Here is a 25,532-nt window from a genome sequence, read left to right on the forward strand (position 1 = left end):
CCTCTCCTAATGTTATAGAGTAGTAGTTACTGACCCTCTCCTCTCCTAATGTTATAGAGTAGTAGTAGTAACTGACCCTCTCCTCTCCTAATGTTATAGAGTAGTAGTAATAACTGACCCTCTCCTCTCATAATGTTATAGAGAAGTAGTAGTATCAACTGACCCTCTCCTCTCCTAATGTTATAGAGTAGTAGTAGTAGTAACTGACCCTCTCCTCTCCTAATGTTATAGAGTAGTAGTAGTATTAACTGACCCTCTCCTCTCCTAATATTATAGAGTAGTAGTAGTAACTGACCCTCTCCTCTCCTAATGTTTTAGAGTAGTAGTAGTAACTGACCCTCTCCTCTCCTAATGTTATAGAGTTGTAGTAGTAACTGACCCTCTCCTCTCCTAATGTTATAGAGTAGTAGTAGTAACTGACCCTCTCCTCTCATAATGTTATAGAGTAGTAGTAGTAACTGACCATCTCCTCTCATAATGTTATAGAGTATTATTAGTAGTAACTGACCCTCTCCTCTCCTAATGTTATAGAGTAGTAGTAGTAACTGACCCTCTCCTCTCCTAATGTTATAAAGTAGTAGTAGTAACTGACCCTCTCCTCTCCTAATGTTATAGAGTAGTAGTAGTAACTGACCCTCTCCTCTCCTAATGTTATAAAGTAGTAGTAGTAACTGACCCTCTCCTCTCATAATGTTATAGAGTAGTAGTAGTTGTAACTGATTCTCTCCTCTCCTAATGTTATAAAGTAGTAGTAGTAACTGACCCTCTCCTCTCCTAATGTTATAGAGTAGTAGTAGTAGTAACTGACCCTCTCCTCTCATAATGTTATAGAGTAGTAGTAGTAGTAACCGACCCTCTCCTCTCATAATGCTATAGAGTAGTAATAGTAACTGACCCTCTCCTCTCATAATGTTATAGAGTAGTAGTAATAGTAACTGATTCTCTCCTCTCCTAATGTTATAGAGTAGTAGTAGTAGTAACTGACCCTCTCCTCTCCTAATGTTATAAAGTAGTAGTAGTAACTGACCCTCTCCTCTCATAATGTTATAGAGTAGTAGTAGTTGTAACTGATTCTCTCCTCTCCTAATGTTATAAAGTAGTAGTAGTAACTGACCCTCTCCTCTCCTAATGTTATAGAGTAGTAGTAGTAGTAACTGACCCTCTCCTCTCATAATGTTATAGAGTAGTAGTAGTAATTTACCCTCTCCTCTCATAATGTTACATTTCATTTGAAGACATTCAGTTGTACAACTGACTAGGTAGTCGTCTTTCACTTTCCCTTTCCCATTTGCACGCTCCCTCAAAACTTGATATGTTTGGCATTGTGCGACATAGCTGCACATAACTGGCCTTCTATTGTCCCCAGCATGAGGTGCACCTGTGTAATGATCGTGCTGTATAATCTGCTTCCTGATATGCGGAGTAACACTTTACATGTTGCCTTTAAATTTTTATTCAGTGTATATATGTCATTCTATTGTCACAACCATGATAATTGTGACAATGATGGTCATGTGATCTGAGTGATTGCTTTCTAACCATATTGTCACATGTCACAGTTGGCGTCATCTAGTGACAAGTGTTCCATGTCACTGTCTCTTCCCCCTCAGCACCTGCAGTAGGTCCCAGCTGTAGTAGTACAGTCACTGTGGAGTCTGACTGAGGGAGGTTTTTGTACGGCTCTGTATCACTGTGGACCAAAAGGTGCTACCAAGCCAGTTTGTGTGTAAACTCTGACAGTAGTAATCTCCTGCATCTTCAGCCTGGACTCCACTGATGGTCAGAGTGAAGTCACTCCCAGATCCAGTGCCACTGAATCTAGATGGAGTCCCAGAGAAGAGGGTGCTTCCATGGTAGACCAGTAGTTTAGGAGTTTCTCCAGGTTTCTGTTGATACCAGGCTAAACATGGTTTACCTGACCTATTACAGTCAGGATACACATTACTGCCGGTTGTACAGTTCAGAGAGACTGTCTCTCCTGGAAGAACAGTTTTCACTGCAGGAGTCTGTGTCACAACGTACTGTCCTCTGGATTCTGAAACAGAGAGCAAGCTAATAAATGTATCTCCAGGGATGAATAAAACAATTTAAACAATCTTTCAGTTAACTCAAGCTGTTTACTATTCAGTATACCAACATAAAACTCCTATATATGTTGTACCTTGGATGTAGAAAGCAAGTGTCCAGATGAAGATGGTGATAAAAGTAATGTTTGTTGTAGGTTCTGTTGTCATGAAGGACAGCTCTCAGTCATGAAGTGTTCAACTCACAGGGATATAAACACTCCCAGACCACTGAAGCATGTGCTGTCGATGCAGAGCATCATCAATATGCAAATAATATTCTGGTCTTCTCTCCATACACCATTATTCAGTATACTTAGAACACTAAGGATTCATTATTTTTTGTACCTTTATTTAACTAGGCAAGTCATTTTAGAACAGTTAAGAACAAATTCATATTTCAATGACAGCCTAGGAACAGTGGGTTAACAGCCTTGTTCATGGGCAGAATGACAGATTCCATCAGTCGGATTAGAACTGTGTAACGACGTTCGTCTGTAGGAGGAGAAGCGGACCAAAAAGCAGCGTGGTGGTTATTCATGTTCTTTAATGGAAAACTGAACGATACATGAAATAACTCAAATCTACAAAACAACAAACGGAACGTGAAAACCTATACAGCCTATCCTGTGACAACAAACACAGTGACAGGAACAATCACCCACAAACACACAGTGAAACCCAGGCTACCTAAGTATGATTCTCAATCAGAGACAACTAATGACACCTGCCTCTGATTGAGAACCATACTAGGCCGAAAACATAGAAATGCCCCAAAACATAGAAAAACAAACATAGACTGCCCACCCAACTCACGCCCTGACCATACTAAATAAATACAAAACAACAGAAATAGAGGTCAGAACGTGACAGTACCCCCCCCCCAAAGGTGCGGACTCCGGCCGCAAAACCTTGACCTATAGGGGAGGGTCTGGGTGGGCGTCTGTCCGCGGTGGCGGCTCTGGCGCGGGACGCGGACCCCACTTCACCATTGTCTTAGTCCGCCTTATTGTCCGCCTCCCTGGCTTACTCACCATGGCCTCCCCTCTCAATGACCCCACTGGACAGAGGGGCTGCTCGGGACAGAGGGGCAGCTCGGGACAGAGGTGAAGCAGCTGCTCGGGACAGAGGGACAACTGCTCGGGACAGAGGGGCAGCTGCTCGGGACAGAGGGGCGATAGCAGCTCGGGACAGAGGGGCGATAGCAGCTCGGGACAGAGGGGCGATAGCAGCTCGGGACAGAGGGGTGATAGCAGCTCGGGACAGAGGGGTGATAGCAGCTCGGGACAGAGGGGTGATAGCAGCTCGGGACAGAGGGGTGATAGCAGCTCGGGACAGAGGGGCGGCAGCTGCTCGGGACAGAGGGGCAGCTGCTCGGGACAGAGGGGCGATAGCAGCTCGGGACAGAGGGGCGATAGCAGCTCGGGACAGAGGGGCGGCAGCTGCTCGGGACAGAGGGGCAGCTGCTCGGGACAGAGGGGCAGCTGCTCGGGCGGCCCCTGGCTGACTGGCGGCACTGGCGGCCCCTGGCTGACGGGCGGCACTGGCGGCCCCTGGCAGACGGGCGGCACTGGCGGCCCCTGGCAGACGGGCGGCACTGGCGGCGCTGGGCAGACGGGCGGCGCTGGCGGCGCTGGGCAGACGGACGGCGCTGGCGCCGCTGGGCAGACGGACGGCGCTGGCGCCGCTGGGCAGACGGGCGGCGTTGGCGGCGCTGGACAGGCGGGAGGCTCCGGCAGAGGCGCCGGACAGGCGGGAGGCTCCGGCAGCGGCGCCGGACAGGCGGGAGGCTCCGGCAGAGCTGGAGAGGAGGAAGCCCCTGTAAGGATGGGCCGGAGAGACAGCCTGGTACGGGGGGCTGCCACCGGAGGGCTGGTGCGTGGAGGTGGTGACGGATAGACCGGACCGTGAAGGCGTACTGGAGATCTTGAGAGCAGGGCTAGCACCAACCGCCCTGGCTGGATCTTCACCCTAGCCCGGCAGATGTGGGGAGCTGGGATGTAGCGCACCGGGCTAAGCACGCGTACTGGGGACACCGTGCGAACAACTGCATAACACGGTGCCTGACCAGCACCATGCCCGCCACAGTTAGCACTGCTAGGAGCACTGTAGTGCTGAGATGGCACAGGACGTGCAAGGCTAGGGAGATGCACAGGAGGCCTGGTGCGTGAGGCTGGCACAGTCTTCACCAGACCCCTCGCACGCACCTCAGGATGAGTATGGATAGCTGACCCCGGTGCCATTAAATCCCTGACACGCTCCGTCGGGCGAATGTCGTGCCTCATGCACCAAACCAGCAAATCCCTCATATCTCTCTCCTCCAATTTCCCCATTAACTCCTTCACAGTCTCTGCTTCGCTCACCTCCAACACCAGCTCTGGTTCTGAGCTCCTCCTTGGCTCCTCACGATAAACGGGGGGAGTTGGCTCAGGTCTGACTCCTGACTCTGCCACACTCCCCCTGTGCCCCCCCCCAAGAAATTTTTGGGGGTGACTCTCGGGCTTCCATCCGCTCTGCCGTGCTAGTTCCTCATAATGCCGCCTCTCTGCTTTTGCTGCCTCCAGCTCGGCCTTGGGGCGGCAATATTCTCCTGGCTCTGCCCAGGGTCCTTTCCCGTCTAGAATCTCCTCCCAAGTCCATCTCTCCAAGTAGTGCAGCCTCTCCCACTGCTGCTTCTGCTGCTGCTGCTGTTGCTCCTCCTGCTGCTGCCTTTGCTGCTGCTGCTGTTGCTCCTGCTGCACCAGTCGCTTCTCCTGCTGCTGCTGTTGCTGCTGCCTCTGTTTACCACGCCGCTTGGTCCTTGGTGGGTGGGTGATTCTGTAACGACGTTCGTCTGTAGGAGGAGAAGCGGACCAAAAAGCAGCGTGGTGGTTATTCATGTTCTTTAATGGAAAACTGCCCACCCAACTCACGCCCTGACCATACTAAATAAATACAAAACAACAGAAATAGAGGTCAGAACGTGACAAACTGATTCCATCAATCGGATTAGAACTAATTCCATCAATCGGAATAGAACTAATTCCATCAGATTAGAACTGAGAGTCCATTATAATCTGATGATCTTGTCGCCTAATAATCATAGAATTCGATAATAATATGTAAATAAATGAATGGAATAAAAAGGGTATAAATACAATGCTATAATTGGTTTATGGGCTATCACATATGATCACTATCAATATTGTACAGCAAGACTAAACCATAGTGAATGCTGGAGAGAATAAAATACAAGTAATAAATCACTTTGTCTGTTAATTAGTGTTATGGTAATATGGTATGGTAACATAACGATGTCTATGGAAAAGAGGAATACCAGTCATGTTCCACCGTCCAGTGATCATTGGTCATATGAATCCCCCTGATGGGAGATTCCTGTTAGTGCAGTGAGCTGTGTGGACTGAATACTGGACTACTGGACTATTGGACTGCCACTGAGAGAAGAGGGGCTCCGCTGTGCAGGACTGCTACTCTGTTCCTGACTGAGTTCAGCTCCCTGCCTCCTCTCCTCTGTCTCTGATCAGACACACTGAGACTCTGTAGACCATCATTACAATTACATGAAACCCAGCCTCTCCTCAACATCTTAAGAGTTCATTTGATTTATTTACCCTCTATTTAACGAGAGAAGTCACATTGAGATTTCAAGTGAGCCCTGGCAAGAGAGTAGCATCCATACAGTATACTGTACACATGAGACACCAGGGAAAGTAACTGAACTGAAGGAGAACTCACTTCTGTCATCATGAAGTGCTTTGAGACGCTAGTTAAAGACCACATTTCCTCCTTCCTCCCTGGCACACTCAATCCCCTCCAATTTCCCTGCCGCCCTGACAGATCCACGGACGACGCAATCACTATTGCACTGCACACTTCCCTCACCCACCTGGACAAGAGGAATGAACATGTGAGGATTATGTTCATTGACTACAGCTACAGCTGTTCATTGACTACAGCCTTCAATTCCACAGTGTCCTATAAGCTCACCACAAACCTCACAGCCCTGGGTCTGAACTCCTCCCTATGCAACTGCGTGCTGGACTTCCTGATGTGCTGCCCCCAGGTGGTGAAGGTAGATAACACTTCCTTCTCGACACTGTTTCTCAAAACAGCACAAGGGTGCGTAGTCAGTCCCCTCCGGTACTCCCTGGATACCCAGGACTACGTGGCCTCACATAGATCCAACTCCATCATCAAGTTCACTAACGGCACAACAGTAGTAACCCTGATTAACAACAACAACGAGACGGCCTACAGGGAAAAGGAAGACACTGACGGCGTGGTACCAGGTAAACAACCTCTCCCTCAGGAAAACAAAGGAGCTGATCCTGGACAAGTTGCCTTCTACGACAAGACCGCTGAGGCCACGACTACCACATTGGAATCCCATGATGCCAACCCCGAAGCTCCAAACGCTCCATGACAAACAACGATGGACTCTAGTGTGTAGGCCTATGTGGTGGCCGGTCCTGTCCTTGTATTTTGTACTGTGTTGCTTTTATCCTGTAAACCCCTTTTGAATACAGCGAAAATATATTAAAGAGCTGTTAACACTGTCTGTGGTTTTGTGATTGAAAGATATTTGGGTTTTGACATACAAGTGTCTCATTCACAGATCTAACAGTCAGTAATGTGCTCATTAAAATAGTTAATATAGTGCTTGATGATCATATCAATAGTTTGTTGTGAGGTGCATATGGGAACTTGTTATACTCGGCTGAAATGTTTTCGGAATATGACCCTTTTTGGGACATCTTATGGACTACTGATATTGTGGACTCAGGACTGTTCTTGTTTTCAAATCTCCAAATAACTTTTACATGAACTTTCACCCCATGACAAATATAACCAGTCACAACCACAAAGATTATATTATTTTGAACAAAAATACAAGTGCAACATGAGTTACAGTTCATATATTTTACTGAGTTACAGTTCATATAAGGAAATCAGTCAAATTGAAATGAATTCATTAGTCCCTAATCTATGGATTTCACATGACTGGGCAGGGGAGCAGCCATGGGTGGGATTGGGAGGGCATAGGCCCACCCACTGGGGAGCCAGGCCCAGCCAATCAGACTGAGTTTACCTGCACAAAAGGGGCTTTATTACAGACAGAAAAAGTATTCAGTTTCATCAGCTGTCTGGGTGGCTGATGTCAGACCATCCTGCAGGTGAAGAGGCCGGATGTGGAGGTCCTGGTCTGGTGTTGGAGGTGGCTTATGGTAGAGAAATTAACAGTAACATATCTGGCAACAACTCTGGTGGACATTACTGTAGTCAGCATGCAAATTACACACTCCCTCAAAATTTGAGATATCTGTGGCTTTGTCTGACAAAACTGCACATTTTAGAGTGGCCTTTTATTATCCCCAACACAAGATACATCTATGTAATGATCATGCTGTTTAATCAGCTTCTTGATTTGTCACACCTGTCACGTGAATGGATTATATTGGCAAAAGATAAATGCTCACTAACAGGGATGTTACTAACTTGTGCACAACAATTGAGAGAATTATGCTTGTTGAGCGTACGGAACATTTCTGGGATCTTTTATTTCAGCTCATATGTTGCATTGATATATTTGTTCATTCTATGGTACCAACCATGACGATTATGAAGATGATGATGGTCATCTGATCTGAATGATTTCAAACCATATTGTCACATCACAGTTGACCTCATCTAGTTACCAGTGTTCCATTTCACCCTCTCCCCCTAAGCACCTGCAGCAGGTCCCAGCTGTAGCAACACAATCACTGAGCAGTCTGAATGAGGAAGGTTTTTGTATGGCTCTGTATAACAGCTAATATTAAGTTTTTGTTCTACCTGGAAGATGTTAAAGTGTATTTGTGTTGATTATGATTCTCTATACGTGATCTTCACTGTAACAGCTGCAGCATCACAACACAGAGAGGTTTTTGTACCAGCAGTAATAGTGATTGTATCACTGTGGTGGACTTTTGGTAGTGGCACCAGACTTGATGTTGGAAGTAAGTAAACACCAAATTAACTGTTTTATTCACGTTTTGATGTTGCGTTTCAATTTCTCTATACATTTAGACTGAATATTGAGGATTTTTTAAATAGAAAATAAAAAAACTTTTACATGATTTCGGGAATAAATACACAAGGCCGACACAAATTTTAATAAGTATGTTATTACATCTAATCAAATTTGACCTGCCCTTCAACAATGAGAGTGAATGATCTACATTTTATATTAGGTGTATGAAAAAAGCATACTGCACCTTGTAGGAAATGTACAGTAAACAGCACGTTTTGCAAAAACTTTGGGAAAACTAAACAGAACACACTTTATTTCAAATGAACAAGATAAAATAATCTTTGGCAAGTATGCATAACATAGCATAGTTCTTATTGAACCACAGTCTGAAGAAATTCAGTTTCCCCAATAGTCTGAAGGTTTTTGTACCAGCAGTAATAGGAATTGTATCACTGTGGAACACTTTTGGTAGCGGAACCAGACTAGATGTTGGAAGTAAGTAACAAGATATCTTGATATTTCTTTCTGATGACATTTTATTTGTATTTCACTTTCTTAAACTCTGTCTCCATGAAAATATATTTTCTATTACTTTTGACTGAGCCTTCTTTCAAATAACATTTTATTGAATTATAATGATGAATTGTACGTTTATTTATGTCTGGTTTTTATGATTGCGGACTATAACGTAAATCTGGAAAATAACTATTTAATAGTATTGTATATAATATTCATCATTGTTGCATTGTGTTCCTGCTAGACTTCACAGTTAGTGTGAAGACAAAGGGTCTCAGTTATGGTTGTAACTGACTTCATAATCTAACATGGACGATATGTGATGAAAATACTATGAATACGAGTAGGCTATTCTGATCAGATTCATTCCTTAACAATATCTGTAGAACATGTATAACTGACACCATATGACTAGTAATGTCACGTTCTGACCTTTATTTCCTTTGTTTTGTATTTATTTAGTATGGTCAGGGCGTGAGTTGGGTGGGCAGTCTATGTTTGATTTTCTATGATTTGGGATTTCTATGTTTCGGCCTAGTATGGTTCTCAATCAGAGGCAGGTGTCATTAGTTGTCTCTGATTGAGAATCATACTTAGGTAGCCTGGGTTGCACTGTTTGTTTGTGGGTGATTGTCTATGTTAGTGGCTTGTGTCAGCACAGGTCTCATTTGTAGCGTCACGGTTGTTTATTGTTTTGTATGCAGTGTTCAGTACTTTCTTTATTAAATATTCACTATGAACACATACCACGCCGTGTTTTGGTCCTCTGATCCTTCTCGCCTCTCCTCTTCAGATGAAGAGGAGGACGACCGTGACAAGCCACTTTATACTTGTTCAGTTCATAAATCTGCTTTGTATAATTACTTTAGTGTTTAAAAGCTGTAGAGAAAACAATCTAACTGTTACATTTGTATTTAGAGGGCATTTCCAATTCACTTTATTTGGATGTGTACTTGATTGAAGATAATCTTTAAGTGTAGCTGTACTTGATGTAGTTACTTAGTTGATGTGTTCTGTTTGTTCCAGGTAACAGTGCCCCCACCCTCACCGTCCTGCCCCCCTCTAGTGAGGAGCTGTCCAGTACAACAACAGCCACACTGACATGTCTGGCCAACAAGGGCTTCCCCTCAGACTGGACCATGAGCTGGAAAGTGGACGGGACCAACAAGAACCAGGAGACCAGTCCCGGGGTCCTGGAGAAGGATGGTCTGTACAGCTGGAGCAGCACTCTGACTCTCACTGGCCAGGAGTGGACCAAGGCAGGAGAGGTGACCTGTGAAGCCCAGCAGAAATCCCAGAATCCGGTCACTAAGACCCTGAGGAAGGCTGACTGTTCTGGATAGGACCCTTCAATCACACACCCCTGTGGAGAGAGGTTGCTGGTTCCTCTGCTTTGACTGTGTTTTGAGATCAGATGTTTTCTGTCTTGTTGATCACTGACATGTTGACTAACAGAGGGCTTTCCTTGAATTCATGTGTCAAACCTCTCTGTAGACTAAGGTTGTATGAGTGTTAGATTTGACGTGTTCTGTTTTATTACAATTAGATGCTGTAGGAATGTTTGCTTTGATGCTTTAATGAATAGATGAAAATAAAGATTTCCCTTTGGACAAATATTTCTATTTTCACTTTCAATAATTAGACTTTGGTCTTAAATGTTGTTGAATGGTGTAGACATATATTCATAAAGCCTGATTCACAGTTTATTTTAAAACAATCAGACCTAAATGTCATTGCTTAGTTATTTATGTTCTCACTGCATTGTCATCAACCAGTAGTTCATACTAACACAAGATACTACAATGTTATCAGATTAACAGGAGAGGTCTAGATACTAGAATGTTAACAGATTAACAGGAGAGGTCTAGATACTACAATGTTAACAGATTAACAGGAGATGTCTAGATACTACAATGTTAACAGATTAACAGGAGAGGTCTAGATACTACAATGTTAACAGATTAACAGGAGAGGACTAGCATTGGACTTGTAACTGAAAGTCTGCAAGATTGAATCCCCGATAAAATAAAAATCCACTGTTCCTGCACCGTCATTGAAAATAAGAATTTGTTTGTAATTGACTTGCCTAGTTAAATAACAGTAAAATAATAAAAGTACTACAATGTTAACAGGAGAGGTCTTGACACATACAGTAGATGGTATTCATTTTTCTTGGACAGTTGTTTAACGTCTTGATTTATAGACTCGTAAAGACAGTAAACTAATGTTATTGAACATTTGATCGATATCTTGGACGCTCACCAATGTGATCAAACCTACATTAAGCTAAATTTGTTTTACAAGATCCACATAATATAACCAGTATCACAGCTTCATGATAGTCATAGAGTCTTCTCTTCCTCCAACCCTCTGGGGACAGAGTAAACATCTGGTGACAGTGCTGCTCTATTCTGGGACAAGCAGAACCACCCAGCCCTGTCTATGTAAATCTCAGTTTCACTCCCACAGCTACCAGTCTAGAAGTTGAACAGTTTCACTGCCTGAAATAACCTGGACTGGGACAGATGTGAGGGAGTGACTGGTTCTAAACTCTATGGTGGATTCAGGGAAGTTACAATAACAGATATTCCATCATATAATTAATGACAGATAAAACATATATTCTTCAAACATGTTTCATGTTTGAGCCCAGCATCATGTCTCATTCACAGATCCAGCATCATGTCTCATTCACAGATGTTACAGTCAGTAACCTGCTTATCAAGAAAGTTCATATAATGCTAGATGATCACATTCATATCTGGTTATGAGGTACACATGGGGATTTGATTTAGGGGGCTGATGCTGGTGTAAATTCACCATTATTTATTTTTTACATCTGGAGATCTGACTCTGCATATGAACAGAACATGTGTGTTTTAAAACTTCATTTAAGTGAACTTTTCAACCATGACAATAATTTTTCACAAGTGTGAGGATGATGATGATAATGGGGAACATGTGATCTGAATGATACTTTCTAAACATATTCAAAAATGACCTCCTCTACTGATCAGTGTTCCATGTCACTGTCTCTTCCCCCTCATCACCTGCAGTAGGTCCCAGCTGTATCAGTACAGTCACTGTGCAGTCTGACTGAGAGGTTTTAGTACGCCTCTGTATCACTGTGTGAACACATTACCACTGTGGTAACTCTGACAGTAGTAATATCCTGTATCTTCAGCCTGGACTCCACTGATGGTCAGAGTGAAGTCACTACCAGATCCACTGCCACTGAATCTAGATGGAGTCCCAGTTAACATGTTGTTTATCTGATAAATTAGGAGTTTAGGAGCTTCTCCAGATCTCTGTAGGTACCAGGCTAGGTAATTACCATATATACCACTGCTGAGTTTACAGCCAATGTTGACTTTCTCTCCAGTGCCAACAGCTTTCACTACAGGTGTCTGAGTCAGAGTGTACTGTCCTCTGGATTCTGAATATTGAATGGTGAGAGAAACAAACAAAACACTTTTGAACAACTAAAATTATATAATACATACATTATCCTGAGATAATCATATTTTACTTACTTAATTGTCATTACTTAGATATTAATCATTATTATACATTGTATGTAGAAGGCAAGTGTCCAGATGAATAAGGTGATAAAAGTCATGGTTGTTGTGGGTTCTCTTGTCATGAAGGACAGCTCTCAGTCATGAATGGTCTGACAGGGCTATGAACACTCCCAGAGCCCTGAAGCATGTGCTGTCTATGCAAAGTTTAATATTTAAATTATCTTACTGGTAAGGACCCACATTCATAACATAATTGTGTCAAGTTTTGAATACCTAAATGAAAAGAAAAAAAAATTATGTCACGTTCTGACCTTAGTTCTTTTGTTATGTCTTTGTTTTAGTATGGTCAGGGCGTGAGTTGGATGGGTTGTCTATGTTTGTTTTTCTATGAGTTGGTATTTCTGTGTTTGGCCTGGTATGGTTCTCAATCAGAGGCAGCTGTCAATCGTTGTTCCTGATTGAGAACCATACTTACACCTGACGGAGCTGTTTCGGTTGTTCTTTAATTGTTTTGTATTTAGTGTTCAGGTTTACTAAAACAATGGTTAACACGTATCACTCTGAGCATTTGTCCTCACCTTCTTCCACCGACGACAGTTAGAAATACCTGATAGTGTAAATCGTTGATCCAAGCTGGAAACTTTATTATCTGCATTCTACTGTGAATTATACTCATAACTCAGAACTATCTGTCCCTATTGCATTATACTCGTACTTCAGTACTATCAGTCCCCATTGTATTATATTAGTACTTCAGTACTCTCAGTCCCTGTTGTATTATACTAGTTCTTCAGTACTATCAGTCCCTGTTGTATTATACTAGTTCTTCAGTACTATCAGTGCCTATTGTATTATACTAGTACTTCAGTACTATTAGTCCTTACTGTATTATACTAGGACTTCAGTACTATTTGTCCTTACTGTATTATACTAGTACTTCAGTACTATTAGTCCTTACTGTATTATACTAGGACTTCAGTACTATTAGTCCTTACTGTATTATACTAGGACTTCAGTACTATTAGTCCTTACTGTATTATACTAGTTCTTCAGTACTATCAGTGCCTATTGTATTATACTAGTACTTCAGTACTATCAGTCTCTATTGTATTATACTAGGACTTCAGTACTATTAGTCCTTACTGTATTATACTCGTACTTCAGTACTATCAGTCCCCATTGTATTATATTAGTACTTCAGTACTCTCAGTCCCTGTTGTATTATACTAGTACTTCAGTACTATAAGTCCTTATTATATTATACTAGTACTTCATAACTATCAGTCCCTATTGGATTATGCTAATATTTCAGTACTATCAGTCCCTGTTGTATTATACTAATTCTTCAGTACTATCAGTGCCTGTTGAATTATACTAGCACTTCAGTACAATCAGTCCCTATTGTATTATACTAGTACTTCAGTACTATAAGTCCTTATTGTATTATACTAGTACTTCATAACTATCAGTCCCTATTGTATTATGCTAGTACTTTAGTACTTTCAGTCCCTATTGTATTATACTAGTACTTCAGTACTATCAGTCCCTATTGTATTATACCAGTACTTCAGTACTATCAGTCTCTATTGTATTATACTAGGACTTCAGTACTATTAGTCCTTACTGTATTATACTAGGACTTCAGTACTATTAGTCCCCATTGTATTATACTAGGACTTCAGTACTATTAGTCCTTACTGTATTATACTAGGACTTCAGTACTATTAGTCCTTACTGTATTATACTAGGACTTCAGTACTATTTGTCCTTACTGTATTATACTAGTACTTCAGTACTATTAGTCCTTACTGTATTATACTAGGACTTCAGTACTATTAGTCCTTACTGTATTATACTAGGACTTCAGTACTATTAGTCCTTACTGTATTATACTAGTGCTTCAGTACTATCAGTCCCTATTGTATTATACTAGGACTTCAGTACTATCAGTCCCTATTGTATTATACTAGGACTTCAGTACTATCAGTCCCCATTGTATTACACTAGTACTTCAGTACTATTAGTCCTTACTGTATTATACTAGTGCTTCAGTACTATCAGTCCCTATTGTATTATACTAGGACTTCAGTACTATCAGTCCCTATTGTATTATACTAGGACTTCAGTACTATCAGTCCCCATTGTATTACACTAGTACTTCAGTACTATTAGTCCTTACTGTATTATACTAGTGCTTCAGTACTATCAGTCCCTATTGTATTATACTAGGACTTCAGTACTATCAGTCCCTATTGTATTATACTAGGACTTCAGTACTATTAGTCCTTACTGTATTATACTAGGACTTCAGTACTATTAGTCCTTACTGTATTATACTAGGACTTCAGTACTATTAGTCCTTACTGTATTATACTAGGACTTCAGTACTATTAGTCCTTACTGTATTATACTAGGACTTCAGTACTATTAGTCCTTACTGTATTATACTAGTGCTTCAGTACTATCAGTCCCTATTGTATTATACTAGGACTTCAGTACTATCAGTCCCCATTGTATTATACTAGGACTTCAGTACTATTAGTCCTTACTGTATTATACTAGTGCTTCAGTACTATCAGTCCCTATTGTATTATACTAGGACTTCAGTACTATCAGTCCCCATTGTATTATACTAGGACTTCAGTACTATTAGTCCTTACTGTATTATACTAGGACTTCAGTACTATCAGTCCCCATTGTATTATACTAGGACTTCAGTACTATTAGTCCTTACTGTATTATACTAGTGCTTCAGTACTATCAGTCCCTATTGTATTATACTAGGACTTCAGTACTATCAGTCCCCATTGTATTATACTAGGACTTCAGTACTATTAGTCCGTACTGTATTATACTAGTGCTTCAGTACTATCAGTCCCTATTGTATTATACTAGGACTTCAGTACTATCAGTCCCCATTGTATTATACTAGGACTTCAGTACTATTAGTCCTTACTGTATTATACTAGGACTTCAGTACTATCAGTCCCCATTGTATTATACTAGGACTTCAGTACTATTAGTCCTTACTGTATTATACTAGGACTTCAGTACTATTAGTCCTTACTGTATTATACTAGGACTTCAGTACTATCAGTCCCTATTGTATTATACTAGGACTTCAGTACTATCAGTCCCCATTGTATTATACTAGTGCTTCAGTACTATCAGTCCCTATTGTATTATACTAGGACTTCAGTACTATCAGTCCCTATTGTATTATACTAGGACTTCAGTACTATCAGTCCCCATTGTATTATACTAGGACTTCAGTACTATTAGTCCTTACTGTATTATACTAGGACTTCAGTACTATTAGTCCTTACTGTATTATACTAGGACTTCAGTACTATCAGTCCCCATTGTATTATACTAGGACTTCAGTACTATTAGTCCTTACTGTATTATACTAGGACTTCAGTACTATTAGTCCTTACTGTATTATACTAGGACTTCAGTACTATTAGTCCTTACTGTATTATACTAGTGCTTCAGTACTATCAGTCCCTATTGTATTATACTAGGACTTCAGTACTATCAGTCCCTATTGTATTATACTAGGACTTCAGTACTATCAGTCCCCATTGTATTATACTAGGACTTCAGTACTATCAGTCCCCATTGTATTATACTAGGACTTCAGTACTATTAGTCCTTACTGTATTATACTAGTACTTCAGTGGTACTGAGATTGCTCTGTACATAAAGATGCTCACTCCTGTGTGAAGGAGGTTTTTGTACGGAGACTTCACCACAATGAATCACTGTGGTACACTTTTGGAAGCGGCACAATACTGGTCCTGAACATTAAGTCCATTTTTGTGTTTCTCCCATAAAACTAAATGTAATCATGCTAATGAACAACGTTATGAGATGTTATCATCTTCTCCAGTGGAAAGACTTCTAGACTATATATTTTTTAAGATTTCTGTGGACAGATTGGTAGATTTTTAGTGGGCAGAGTCTCCAAGGTGAAAGAATTGTTCACATACCACCAAGTTTATTTGGTGGTAGACTTTTAGACTTTTTCCACATTTTCTTACTTTACAGACATATTCTGAATAATAATTAAAACAAATATTCATCAATCTACACACAATACCTCATAATGACAAAGCAAAACAGTTTTTTTGAAAATTGTACAAATTTAAAAAGAAAAACTAAAACAGAAATTCAGACATTTTGCTGTAAGACTCAAAATTGAGCTCAGTAGCATCCTGTTTCCATTGATCATCCTTGAGATGTTTCTACAAGTTGATTGGAGTCCACTTGTGGTAGATTCAAATATTGGACAATGATTTGGAAAGGCACACCTGTCTATATAAGGTCCCACAGTTGACAATGCATGTCAGAGCAAAAACCAAGCCATGTGGTCGAAGGAATTGTCCATAGAGCTCCGAGTCAGGATTCTGTCGAGGCACAGATCTGTGGAATGGTACCAATACATTTCTGCAGCATTGAAGGTCCCCAAGAACAGTGGCCTAAATCATTCTTAAATGGAAGAAGTTTGGAACCAACAAGACTCTTCCTAGAGCTGGCCTCCTGGCCAAACTGAGCAATCGGGGGAGAAGGGTCTTAGTCAGGGAGGTGACCAAGAACGCAATGGTCACTCTGACAGCTTCAGAGTTCTTCTGTGGAGATGGGAGAACCTTCCAGGAAGCCAACCATCTCTTAGGGTAATTGACATAATTTGAGTCAATTAGAAGCTTCCTAAGCCATGACATAATTTTCTGAAATTTTCCAAGCTGTTTAAAGGCATAGTGAACTTAGAGTATGTAAACTTCCGATCCACTGGAATTGTGATATCGTGAATTATAAGTGAAATAATCTGTAAACAATTGTTGGAAAAATGACTTGTGTCATTGTCACGCCCTGACCTTAGAGATCCTTTTTATGTCTCTATTTTGGTTTGGTCAGGGCGTGAGTAAGGGTGGGCATTCTATGTTTTGTCTTCTATGTTTTCTATTTCTGTGTGTTTGTCCGGGTGTGGTTCTCAATCAGAGGAAGCTGTCTATCGTTGTCTCTGATTGAGAACCATATTTAGGTAGCCTTTTCCCACCAGTGTGGTGTGGGTAGTTTTCTGTTTTTGTGTCTGCACCAGACAGAACTGTTTCGGTCGTTCTCGTTGTTGTTTTGGTTATTCAGTGTTCAGTTCAGTTAATAAAGATCATGAACATGTACCACGCTGCACCTTGGTCCTCACCTCCTTCCAACAGCCATTACAGTCATGCACAAAGTAGATGTCCTAACCGACTTGCCAAAACTATAGTTTGTTAGCCAGAAATTTGTGGAGTGGTTGAAAAACAAGTTTAATTGACTCCAACCTCAGTGTATGTAAACTTCCGACTTCAACTGTAGAGGGGCCAAACAGAAGCCACTCCTCAGTAAAAGGCACATGACAGCCTGCTTGGAGTTTGCCAGAAGGCACCCAAAGGACTCTCAGACCATCAGAAACAAGATTATCTGGTCTGCTGAAACCACGATTGAACTGTTGCTCTTGATGTGCTAAACTGCAGAGCATGAGTGTATCTTACATTTATCTGTTGGATGGTTTTGTCTAAAAATACAGAGTTTTTTTATTAGCATTTACAGTGGTTCTTAATTTAAAAGTTGTGGCGTGGAACAGCACAACTTGCGGGGCACCGTGGAATTCTATGGCACATTATTTAAGTGTCAGCCATTGTTGCCATTAATGGTAGTTAGTGCTAGTTAGCCCACCAGCGGGCATCTTTGAGAAGCTAAGTTATTCAATCGCTCATTAATTTGTGCATGTCATCACACAGCATACAAGTCATCCATGTCTTTAAATACAGTCAATAATATTAGTTATAAAACTAAATAGCAAAGGGAGTCTTGATTAATTTTACAATCACGGCTAAAGTGATTTAATGAATGAATGCTGTCCTGTCTTTGGCATCATTAAATTGAAGACTGCTATTTTATCAAATCAATTCTCTGCAATTATTATTACGTGATTAAACTAATCATGTAAATGTAATTAACTAGGAAGTCGGGGCACCAAGGAAAATCTTCAGTTTACAAAGTTATAATTTTCCTAATAACTTTTCAGATATTTTAATATCTGATCAACTAGTCTTCTAATTAATTAATTATTCTTTACTATTCTTCACGTTAGTCTCATTCCAAACATTGTAAGTTGTTGGTTACCTGCATGAACCCAGCCTTCACTATGAATCATCCATACATCAATTGTCTTAATCATTTATTTAGTAACTAACTAAATAATCACAGAAATGCATAAACAAACAAACAGTAGATATGATTAAAAGGAAATGATAGGGGATGTTCCCTAATGGGCTAAGCCGATATGGCAACCTGGTGGACAAAGGGAAGGGTGTGGACTAAGAAGGGCGGGAATGACAAAAGTCACTACACAGTTGATGATTATTATAATTGAAATGTTAACCCTTTGCACATGAACGCTCACTCATTCGGGAATAATTGCAATCAATATATATATTTACTTTCAGTGTGTCGTTGTGATTTCTGTTGGAATCGTCCGTCTTTCTGTTGGAAAGTTCATCCGCCCGTCTCTCTCTCTCCCATGAAGTCTTTCATGGTTAGAATGGATACTTCAGAGTCCCATTCAGAATTGTTCTTATAGACTAGATGTTTTGGCGGTTGTCGGTCTTCGCATTCAATGGTACATAATTCCTAGCTGCAGACTAGTAATTAGTATCGAAGAGTTGCTCTTATTCTGTCGGAATCGATACTCTCAGAGTTTCAACAACCATTACAACCTTAGCTTATACTGAGTTTCTTCTTGTCTCTTCTCAAACCTTAGCCCCCTCAATGCTCGAGGTATGCATGGTCTGAAACTGGAGCAGCAGCGTGACGAGGCGGGCTGGGACAACAAGGAGTCATCAGGTCAGGTAGTCCTGAGGCATGGTCCAAAGGCTCAGGTCCACTGAGAGAAGAGAGGGAGAAAGATAAACAGAGATTGAGAAAGAGAAAGAGAGAGAATTAGAGGGAGCATACTTAAATTCACACAGGACTCCGGTAAGACAGGAGAGAAACTCCAGATATGACAGACTGACCCTTGCACCCCAACACAAAAACTATTGCAGCATAAATATTGGAGACTGAGACAGGAGGGGTCGGAAAGGTCGTCGGCATGGTTGTATGCTCTGCAAAAACACATTCACGTTTTTAGTACGCAATTATCAATTGTATTACATAGTATGCCTACACATTGCTAAGCAATCTATTTTTTTTAAAGACAATTTACTGAAACCAAAATACCTTTAGTTTTGGTGATCCTCTCAGCTCCGGCTCATTTTCAAGTACATTGATCATTTCAGCAAGGTTTTACCCGTGGTGGTGGAGCTGGGGGGGAAGCTCAAATAAAATGTAGCTGAGATGTAGAGTAGTTGAAATAAACATCTGCATTTTGAAAGTATTTTAACTAAAGCATAAAGATGTTGATGAACAAATACTGTACAGTATATGCTTCATCTGACATTTTGCGGTTGCATGAGGTTTTGAGTTTTTGAGTTAGAAATGTAAGACTTTAGAGTTCCCGGGGGCACAATCATAAAACAAAATGGACCGGGTCATAGCTGGCTTCTCCACAGATCGTTTACACTTTCTCCAAAACATGGATATTGTTCAGTTTTCAGGTTCTGTGATGTAGAGGTTAGGGGGCACTATTTTTATGTTTGGAAAAATAACGTTTCCAAAGTAAACGGCCTACTTCTCAGGACCAGATGCTAGAATATGCATATAATTGACAGCTTAGGATAGAAAACACTCTAAAGTTTCCAAAACTGTAAAAATACTGTCTGTGAGTATAACAGAACTGACATGCAGGCGAAAGCCTGAGAAAAATCCAATCAGGAAGTGATTCTTATTTTGAAACCCTTGTGTTCCTATGCATCCCTATTGCCCATTGAAAGGGATATCAACCAGATTCCTTTTTCTATGGCTTCCCTAAGGTGTCAACAGCCTTTAGACATAGTTTCAGGCATTTATTTTGAAGAATGAGCGTGAACGACCACATTGCGTAAGTGGACAGGTGGGGGCTCTCAGAGTGATTTGTGCGCAAAAGAGAGAGGCGGCCGTTGTTACTCCCGGTCCTAGTGAAAAGCCAACTGTCCCGGTTGATATATTTTCGAATAGATATTTGAAAAACACCTTGAGGATTGATTATAAAAAATGTTTGACATGTTTCTGTGGAAATTATGGATATAATTTTGTATGCGTTGTCGTGACCGCTCTTTCCGGTGGATTCCTGGGCATAACGCACCAAACTAATGGAGGTATTTGGATATAAAAAATATCTTTATGGAACAAAGGGAACATTTGCTGTCTAACTGGGAGTCTCGTGAGTGAAAACATCCGAAGATCATCAAAGGTAAATGATTAATTTGATTGCTTTTCTGATTTTCGTGACCAAGTTACCTGATGCTAGGTGTACTTATTGTTTTGCTATGCTATCGATAAACTTACACAAACGCTTGTATTGCTTTCGCTGTAAAGCATATCTTCCAAATCTGAGACGACAGGGTGATTAACAAAAGGCTAAGCTGTGTTTCGCTATAGTACACTTGTGATTTCATGAATATCAATATTTTCTAGTAATATTATTTGACTGTTGCGCTATGCGATTCAGCGTTGCTGATGACAAATATACCGGATCCGGGATGGGTGGTTCTAAGAGGTTTTAAGCATTGAAACATTGCAAATTGGGGGGATTTTCACACCTACAGTAGCCGGGCTATTAAACTATTATGTTGTAAATAAATTGAGGTATTGAGTCTATTGTCCGGCTAATATCCCATCATGGAAACATTGTTTGTAGAGTTCACAACCTGCTATACTTGTGAAAAACAAATGTTTGAAAACATGTTTTCAAAATGCCTCCAGCTGTCCATCACTACTGCAAATAAAACCAAAGCATCTAAAGTGGTACAAATATATTCTTGAATTCGATTTTTTTTTAAATGCATATAATGCTTGATGCATTTTTCGTTAGGTGAGTTAGAAATGTTGTTCATTGTAACCACAATGTCTCAAATAATGTATCACACACAGCATGAGCAGATTAACTTGGTCAAAACAGTCAAAGCATTTATTTATTAAAGACAATCAGAAATAATGTTGGTACTTATTTGTTTTGATCCAAAGCCATTAATGAGTGAGTCACTCAGCTTTATGCTGACAAATCCTCGCTGGACTCTCTTTCATTCAGTTTCTTCTTCACATCAGCAAAGAAGGACTCCGTGTTCCAGAAACTCACTTTATTTTTCATTAGGTTATAATAATCCATGCTATGGGTGGAGTTAGAAATTTGGCAGTCAGAAGTATTAAAATCAGCAAATGTCAGCCTTTTAAATGCTTTATTGTCCAAATGTTTAAAGTGCGTGTGGGCGATGGAGAGAAACAAAATGGTGCAATGTGGCAGAGTGATACGGCCGCTGGAGATGGGGGTGTGAGCAGGTGGGTCTGGGCAGGTGTGGTGTAGTTGTTGTTTGTATGTGTGTTTTTGTATTGTCTAAAAATTAAAAAAATGAGAAACCAAAAGCCCACCTTGCCTATTTTTTGAAAAACGTCAGTCCACATGTCAAGTGTATTTGCGCTATTATATTTACCCAAATTCTCTCTCAACTCCAGGACCACTGCCAGCTACTTTTTTGTTGTTGTTGCCTGATGCAGGACTCTAGTGCCAGGGAAGAGAGACTCTCAGACTGAAAACACCTCCATTAATTTAGGAAAAGATAGTCAATTTGTGCCACAGTTTAGACTACAGATAGATCAGCATTCTACCTCCCCCTTGTGATAGTGTGGTGCCATAACAGAATGACGCAATTTACCACAATCTGCCACCATCTACCACAAACGGTCACGGCATAAGCTCAGAACTTTTAAAGGAAGAACCACCAGTTAATTATTTATTCTGTGTGTATTGTTGATCTGAAATGGTTTTGTTCACTGATAACACAGCCTCTCCTCTCCTCTCCTCTCCTCTCCTCTCCTCTCCTCTCCTCTCCTCAAGTCTCAAGTCTCAGGTCTTAGCACTCAAGTCCCAAGTCAAGCCCCAAGTCAAGACAGGCAAGTCCGAGTCAAGTCTCAAGTCAAGGCCGTCAAGTATCAAGTCAAGTTTCGAGTCCTAAACAAGTCATAATGTGCTCTTCACCAAATGTAATACCATTTCATATTTTTAACAAGAGTAATGGTTAGCATATTACATTTACGCAAAACATGAATGCTTTTAAAAATATCTATATATTTATTACTTTACAAATAAACGTTATATTTCCATGGAAATACATGGGTAGCCATGAGAAAGACCCCCCCAATAGGGATCGACTATCGAGGATCGCTATGGGGCGCAGTCGGGCGATGTAGTCCTGTACACAATCGACCAACCTTAACACACACACACACACACACACACACACACACACACACACACACACACACACACACACACACACACACACACACACACACACACACACTCTCTCTCTCTCTCTCTGTGGTTACAGTAGGCTAACATATGTCAATGGTTTTAGGAACAGCAGTAACATCAGGCAGGATTTAGGCTCAAGATGTAGCTCAATCTTGGGTGCAATGATCACGTTCCCGCACTGATTGACTGTGTGGAGGCTCATTGATTTAAAGTTACGTTAGCCTACATGCTACACTAGTAAAGTAATACATTATATAGCTGTTGGCTATATCAGCCACGACTTACCGTTCTTTGTGCGTCTCCTAATAAATTACAGAGCTGTCGGCAATATTAGCCATGACCTACCTTTGTGCAGCTTCGAATAGCCCCTGCTATGACGTGCAGCTTTTCAGGGAAGTTAGGAACCAATATACAAGGGCAGTTAGGAAAGTAAAGGCTAGCTTTTTCAAACAGAAATGTACATCCTATAGCACAAACTCCAAAAAGTTCTGGGACACTGTAAAGTCCATGGACAATAAGAGCACCTCCTCCCAGCTGCCCACTGCACTGAGGCTAGGAAACACTGTCACCACCGATAAATCCGCAATAATTGAGAATTTTAAGAAGCATTTTTCTACAGCTGGCCATGCTTTCCACCTGGCTACACCTACCCCGGTCAACAGCCCTGCACCCCACACAGTAACTCGCCTAAGCCTCCCTCATTTCTCCTTCACCCAAATCCAGATAGCTGATGTTATGAAAGACCTGCAAAATCTGGACCCCTACAAATCAGCCGGGCTAGACAATCTGGACCCTCTCTCTAAAATGATCTGCCAAAATTGTTGCAACCCCTATTACTAGCCTGTTCAACCTCTCTTCCGTATCGTCTGAGATCCCCAAAGATTGGAAAGCTGCCGCGGTCATACCCCTCCTAAAGGAGGAGACAATCTAGACCCTAACTGCTACAGACCTATATCTATCCTACCCTACCTTTCTAAGGTCAAATTGGAGGCCCTGTTGTCCGGACCTCTGGCGGTCGCTATGGGGGTGCCACAGGGTTCAATCCTTGGGCCGACTCTTTTCTCTGTACAGATCAACGATGTCGCTCTTGCTTCTGGTGATTCTCTGATCCACCTCTACGTAGACGACACCATTCTGTATGCTTCTGGCCCTTCTTTGGACACTGTGTTCGCTTGTTATGGCTGCAATCCCACTAACGGGATAAGTGTCATCAACAACCGCTGAATAGCATAACGCTACATACAATAAATATTACTACAAATATTTATATTCAGAAAATCAGAAGTGCAATATAGGAAAACTCAGCTTAGCATTATGTTAACATTTTCTGTGTAGGGGGCAGTCATTTTTGGGGGGGCTAAAAAACGTACCCATTTGAAACTGCCTATTTCTCAGCCCCAGAAACTAGAATATACATATAATTGTCAGATTAGGATAGAAAACACTCTAAAGTTTCAAAACTGTCAAAATATTGTCTGTGAGTATAACAGAACTGATATTGCAGGCAAAATCCAGAGGAAAATCCAATCAGGAAGTGCCTCTTATTTTGAAACCTCTCTGTTCCTATGCATGCCTATCCTCCATTTAAAGGGATATCAACCAGATTCCTTTTTCTATGGCTTCCCTAAGGTGTCAATAGTCTCAGGCTTTTATTTTGAAAAATGAGCGAGAAAGATCATATTGCGTAAGTGGATAGGTGGGGGCTCCCAGAGTGAGTTTTGCGCAACAGAGTAAAGCGGCCATTGTTTCTCCCTGTCCTATTGAAAAACCTACACTCCCGGTTGATATATTATCAAATATATATTTTAAAAACAACCTGAGGATTGATTATAAAAAATGTTTGATATGTTTCTGTAGACATTATATATCCTTATCCCAGTCAGTTGTTCCCACATGCTTCAAGAGGGCCACCATTGTCCCTGTTCCCAAGAAAGCTAAGGTAACTGAGCCAAACGACTACCGCCCCGTAGCACTCACTTCTGTCATCATGAAGTGCTTTGAGAGACTAGTCAAGGACCATATCACCTCCACCCTACCTGACACCCTAGACCCACTCCAACTTGCTTACCGCCGAAATAGGTCCACAGACGATGCAATCTCAACCACACTGCCCTAACCCATCTGGACAAGAGGAATACCTATGTGAGAATGCTGTTAATCGACTACAGCTCAGCATTTAACACCATAGTACCCTCCAAACTTGTCATCAAGCTCAAAACCCTGGGTCTCAACCCCGCGCTGTGAAACTGGGTACTGGACTTCCTGACGGGCCGTCCCCAGGTGGTGAGGGTAGGTAACAACATCTCCACCTCGCTGATCCTCAACACTGGGGCCCCACAAGGGTGCGTTCTGAGCCCTCTCCTGTACTCCCTGTTCACCCACGACTGCGTGGCCACTACAGTGGTAGGCTTGATTACCAACAACGATGAGACGGCCTACAGGGAGGAGGTGAGGGCCCTCGGAGTGTGGTGTCAGGAAAATAACCTCACACTCAACGTCAACAAAACAAAGGAGATGATTGTGGACTTCAGGAAACAGCAGAGGAAGCACCCCCTATCCACATCGACGGGACAGTAGTGGAGAGGGTAGTAAGTTTTAAGTTCCTCGGCGTACACATCACGGACAATTGAATTGTTCCACCCACACAGACAGCGTCGTGAAGAAGGCGCAGCAGCGCCTCTTCAACCTCAGGAGGCAACCTCAGGAGGCAACTGCTCCGCCCACAACCGTTAGGCTCTCCAGAGAGTAGTGAGGTCTGCACAAAGCATCACCGGGGGCAAACTACCTGTCCTCCAGGACACCTACACCACCCGATGTCACAGGAAGGCCATAAAGATCATCAAGGACAACAACCACCGGAGCCACTGCCTGTTCACCCCGCTATCATCCAGAAGGCGAGGTCAGTACAGGTGCATCAAAGCAGGGACCGAGAGACTGAAAAACAGCTTCTATCTCAAGGCCATCAGACTGTTAAACAGCCACCACTAACA

At 41.6% G+C, this 25,532-nt stretch overlaps 1 gene segment (V, D, J or C); it reads left to right on the top strand.

Annotated features, from left to right (window-relative positions):
* The first annotated feature begins 7,848 nt into the window (after positions 1-7,848).
* On the top strand, positions 7,849-10,205 carry LOC110490539. The segment is given in 2 exon segments: positions 7,849-8,059; positions 9,616-10,205. Coding segments are annotated over 2 exon segments (474 nt in total).
* The last annotated feature ends 15,327 nt before the right edge of the window (positions 10,206-25,532 follow it).

Source organism: Oncorhynchus mykiss, chromosome 15 (assembly GCF_013265735.2).
Source record: "Oncorhynchus mykiss isolate Arlee chromosome 15, USDA_OmykA_1.1, whole genome shotgun sequence".
Classification (NCBI taxonomy): domain Eukaryota; kingdom Metazoa; phylum Chordata; class Actinopteri; order Salmoniformes; family Salmonidae; genus Oncorhynchus; species Oncorhynchus mykiss.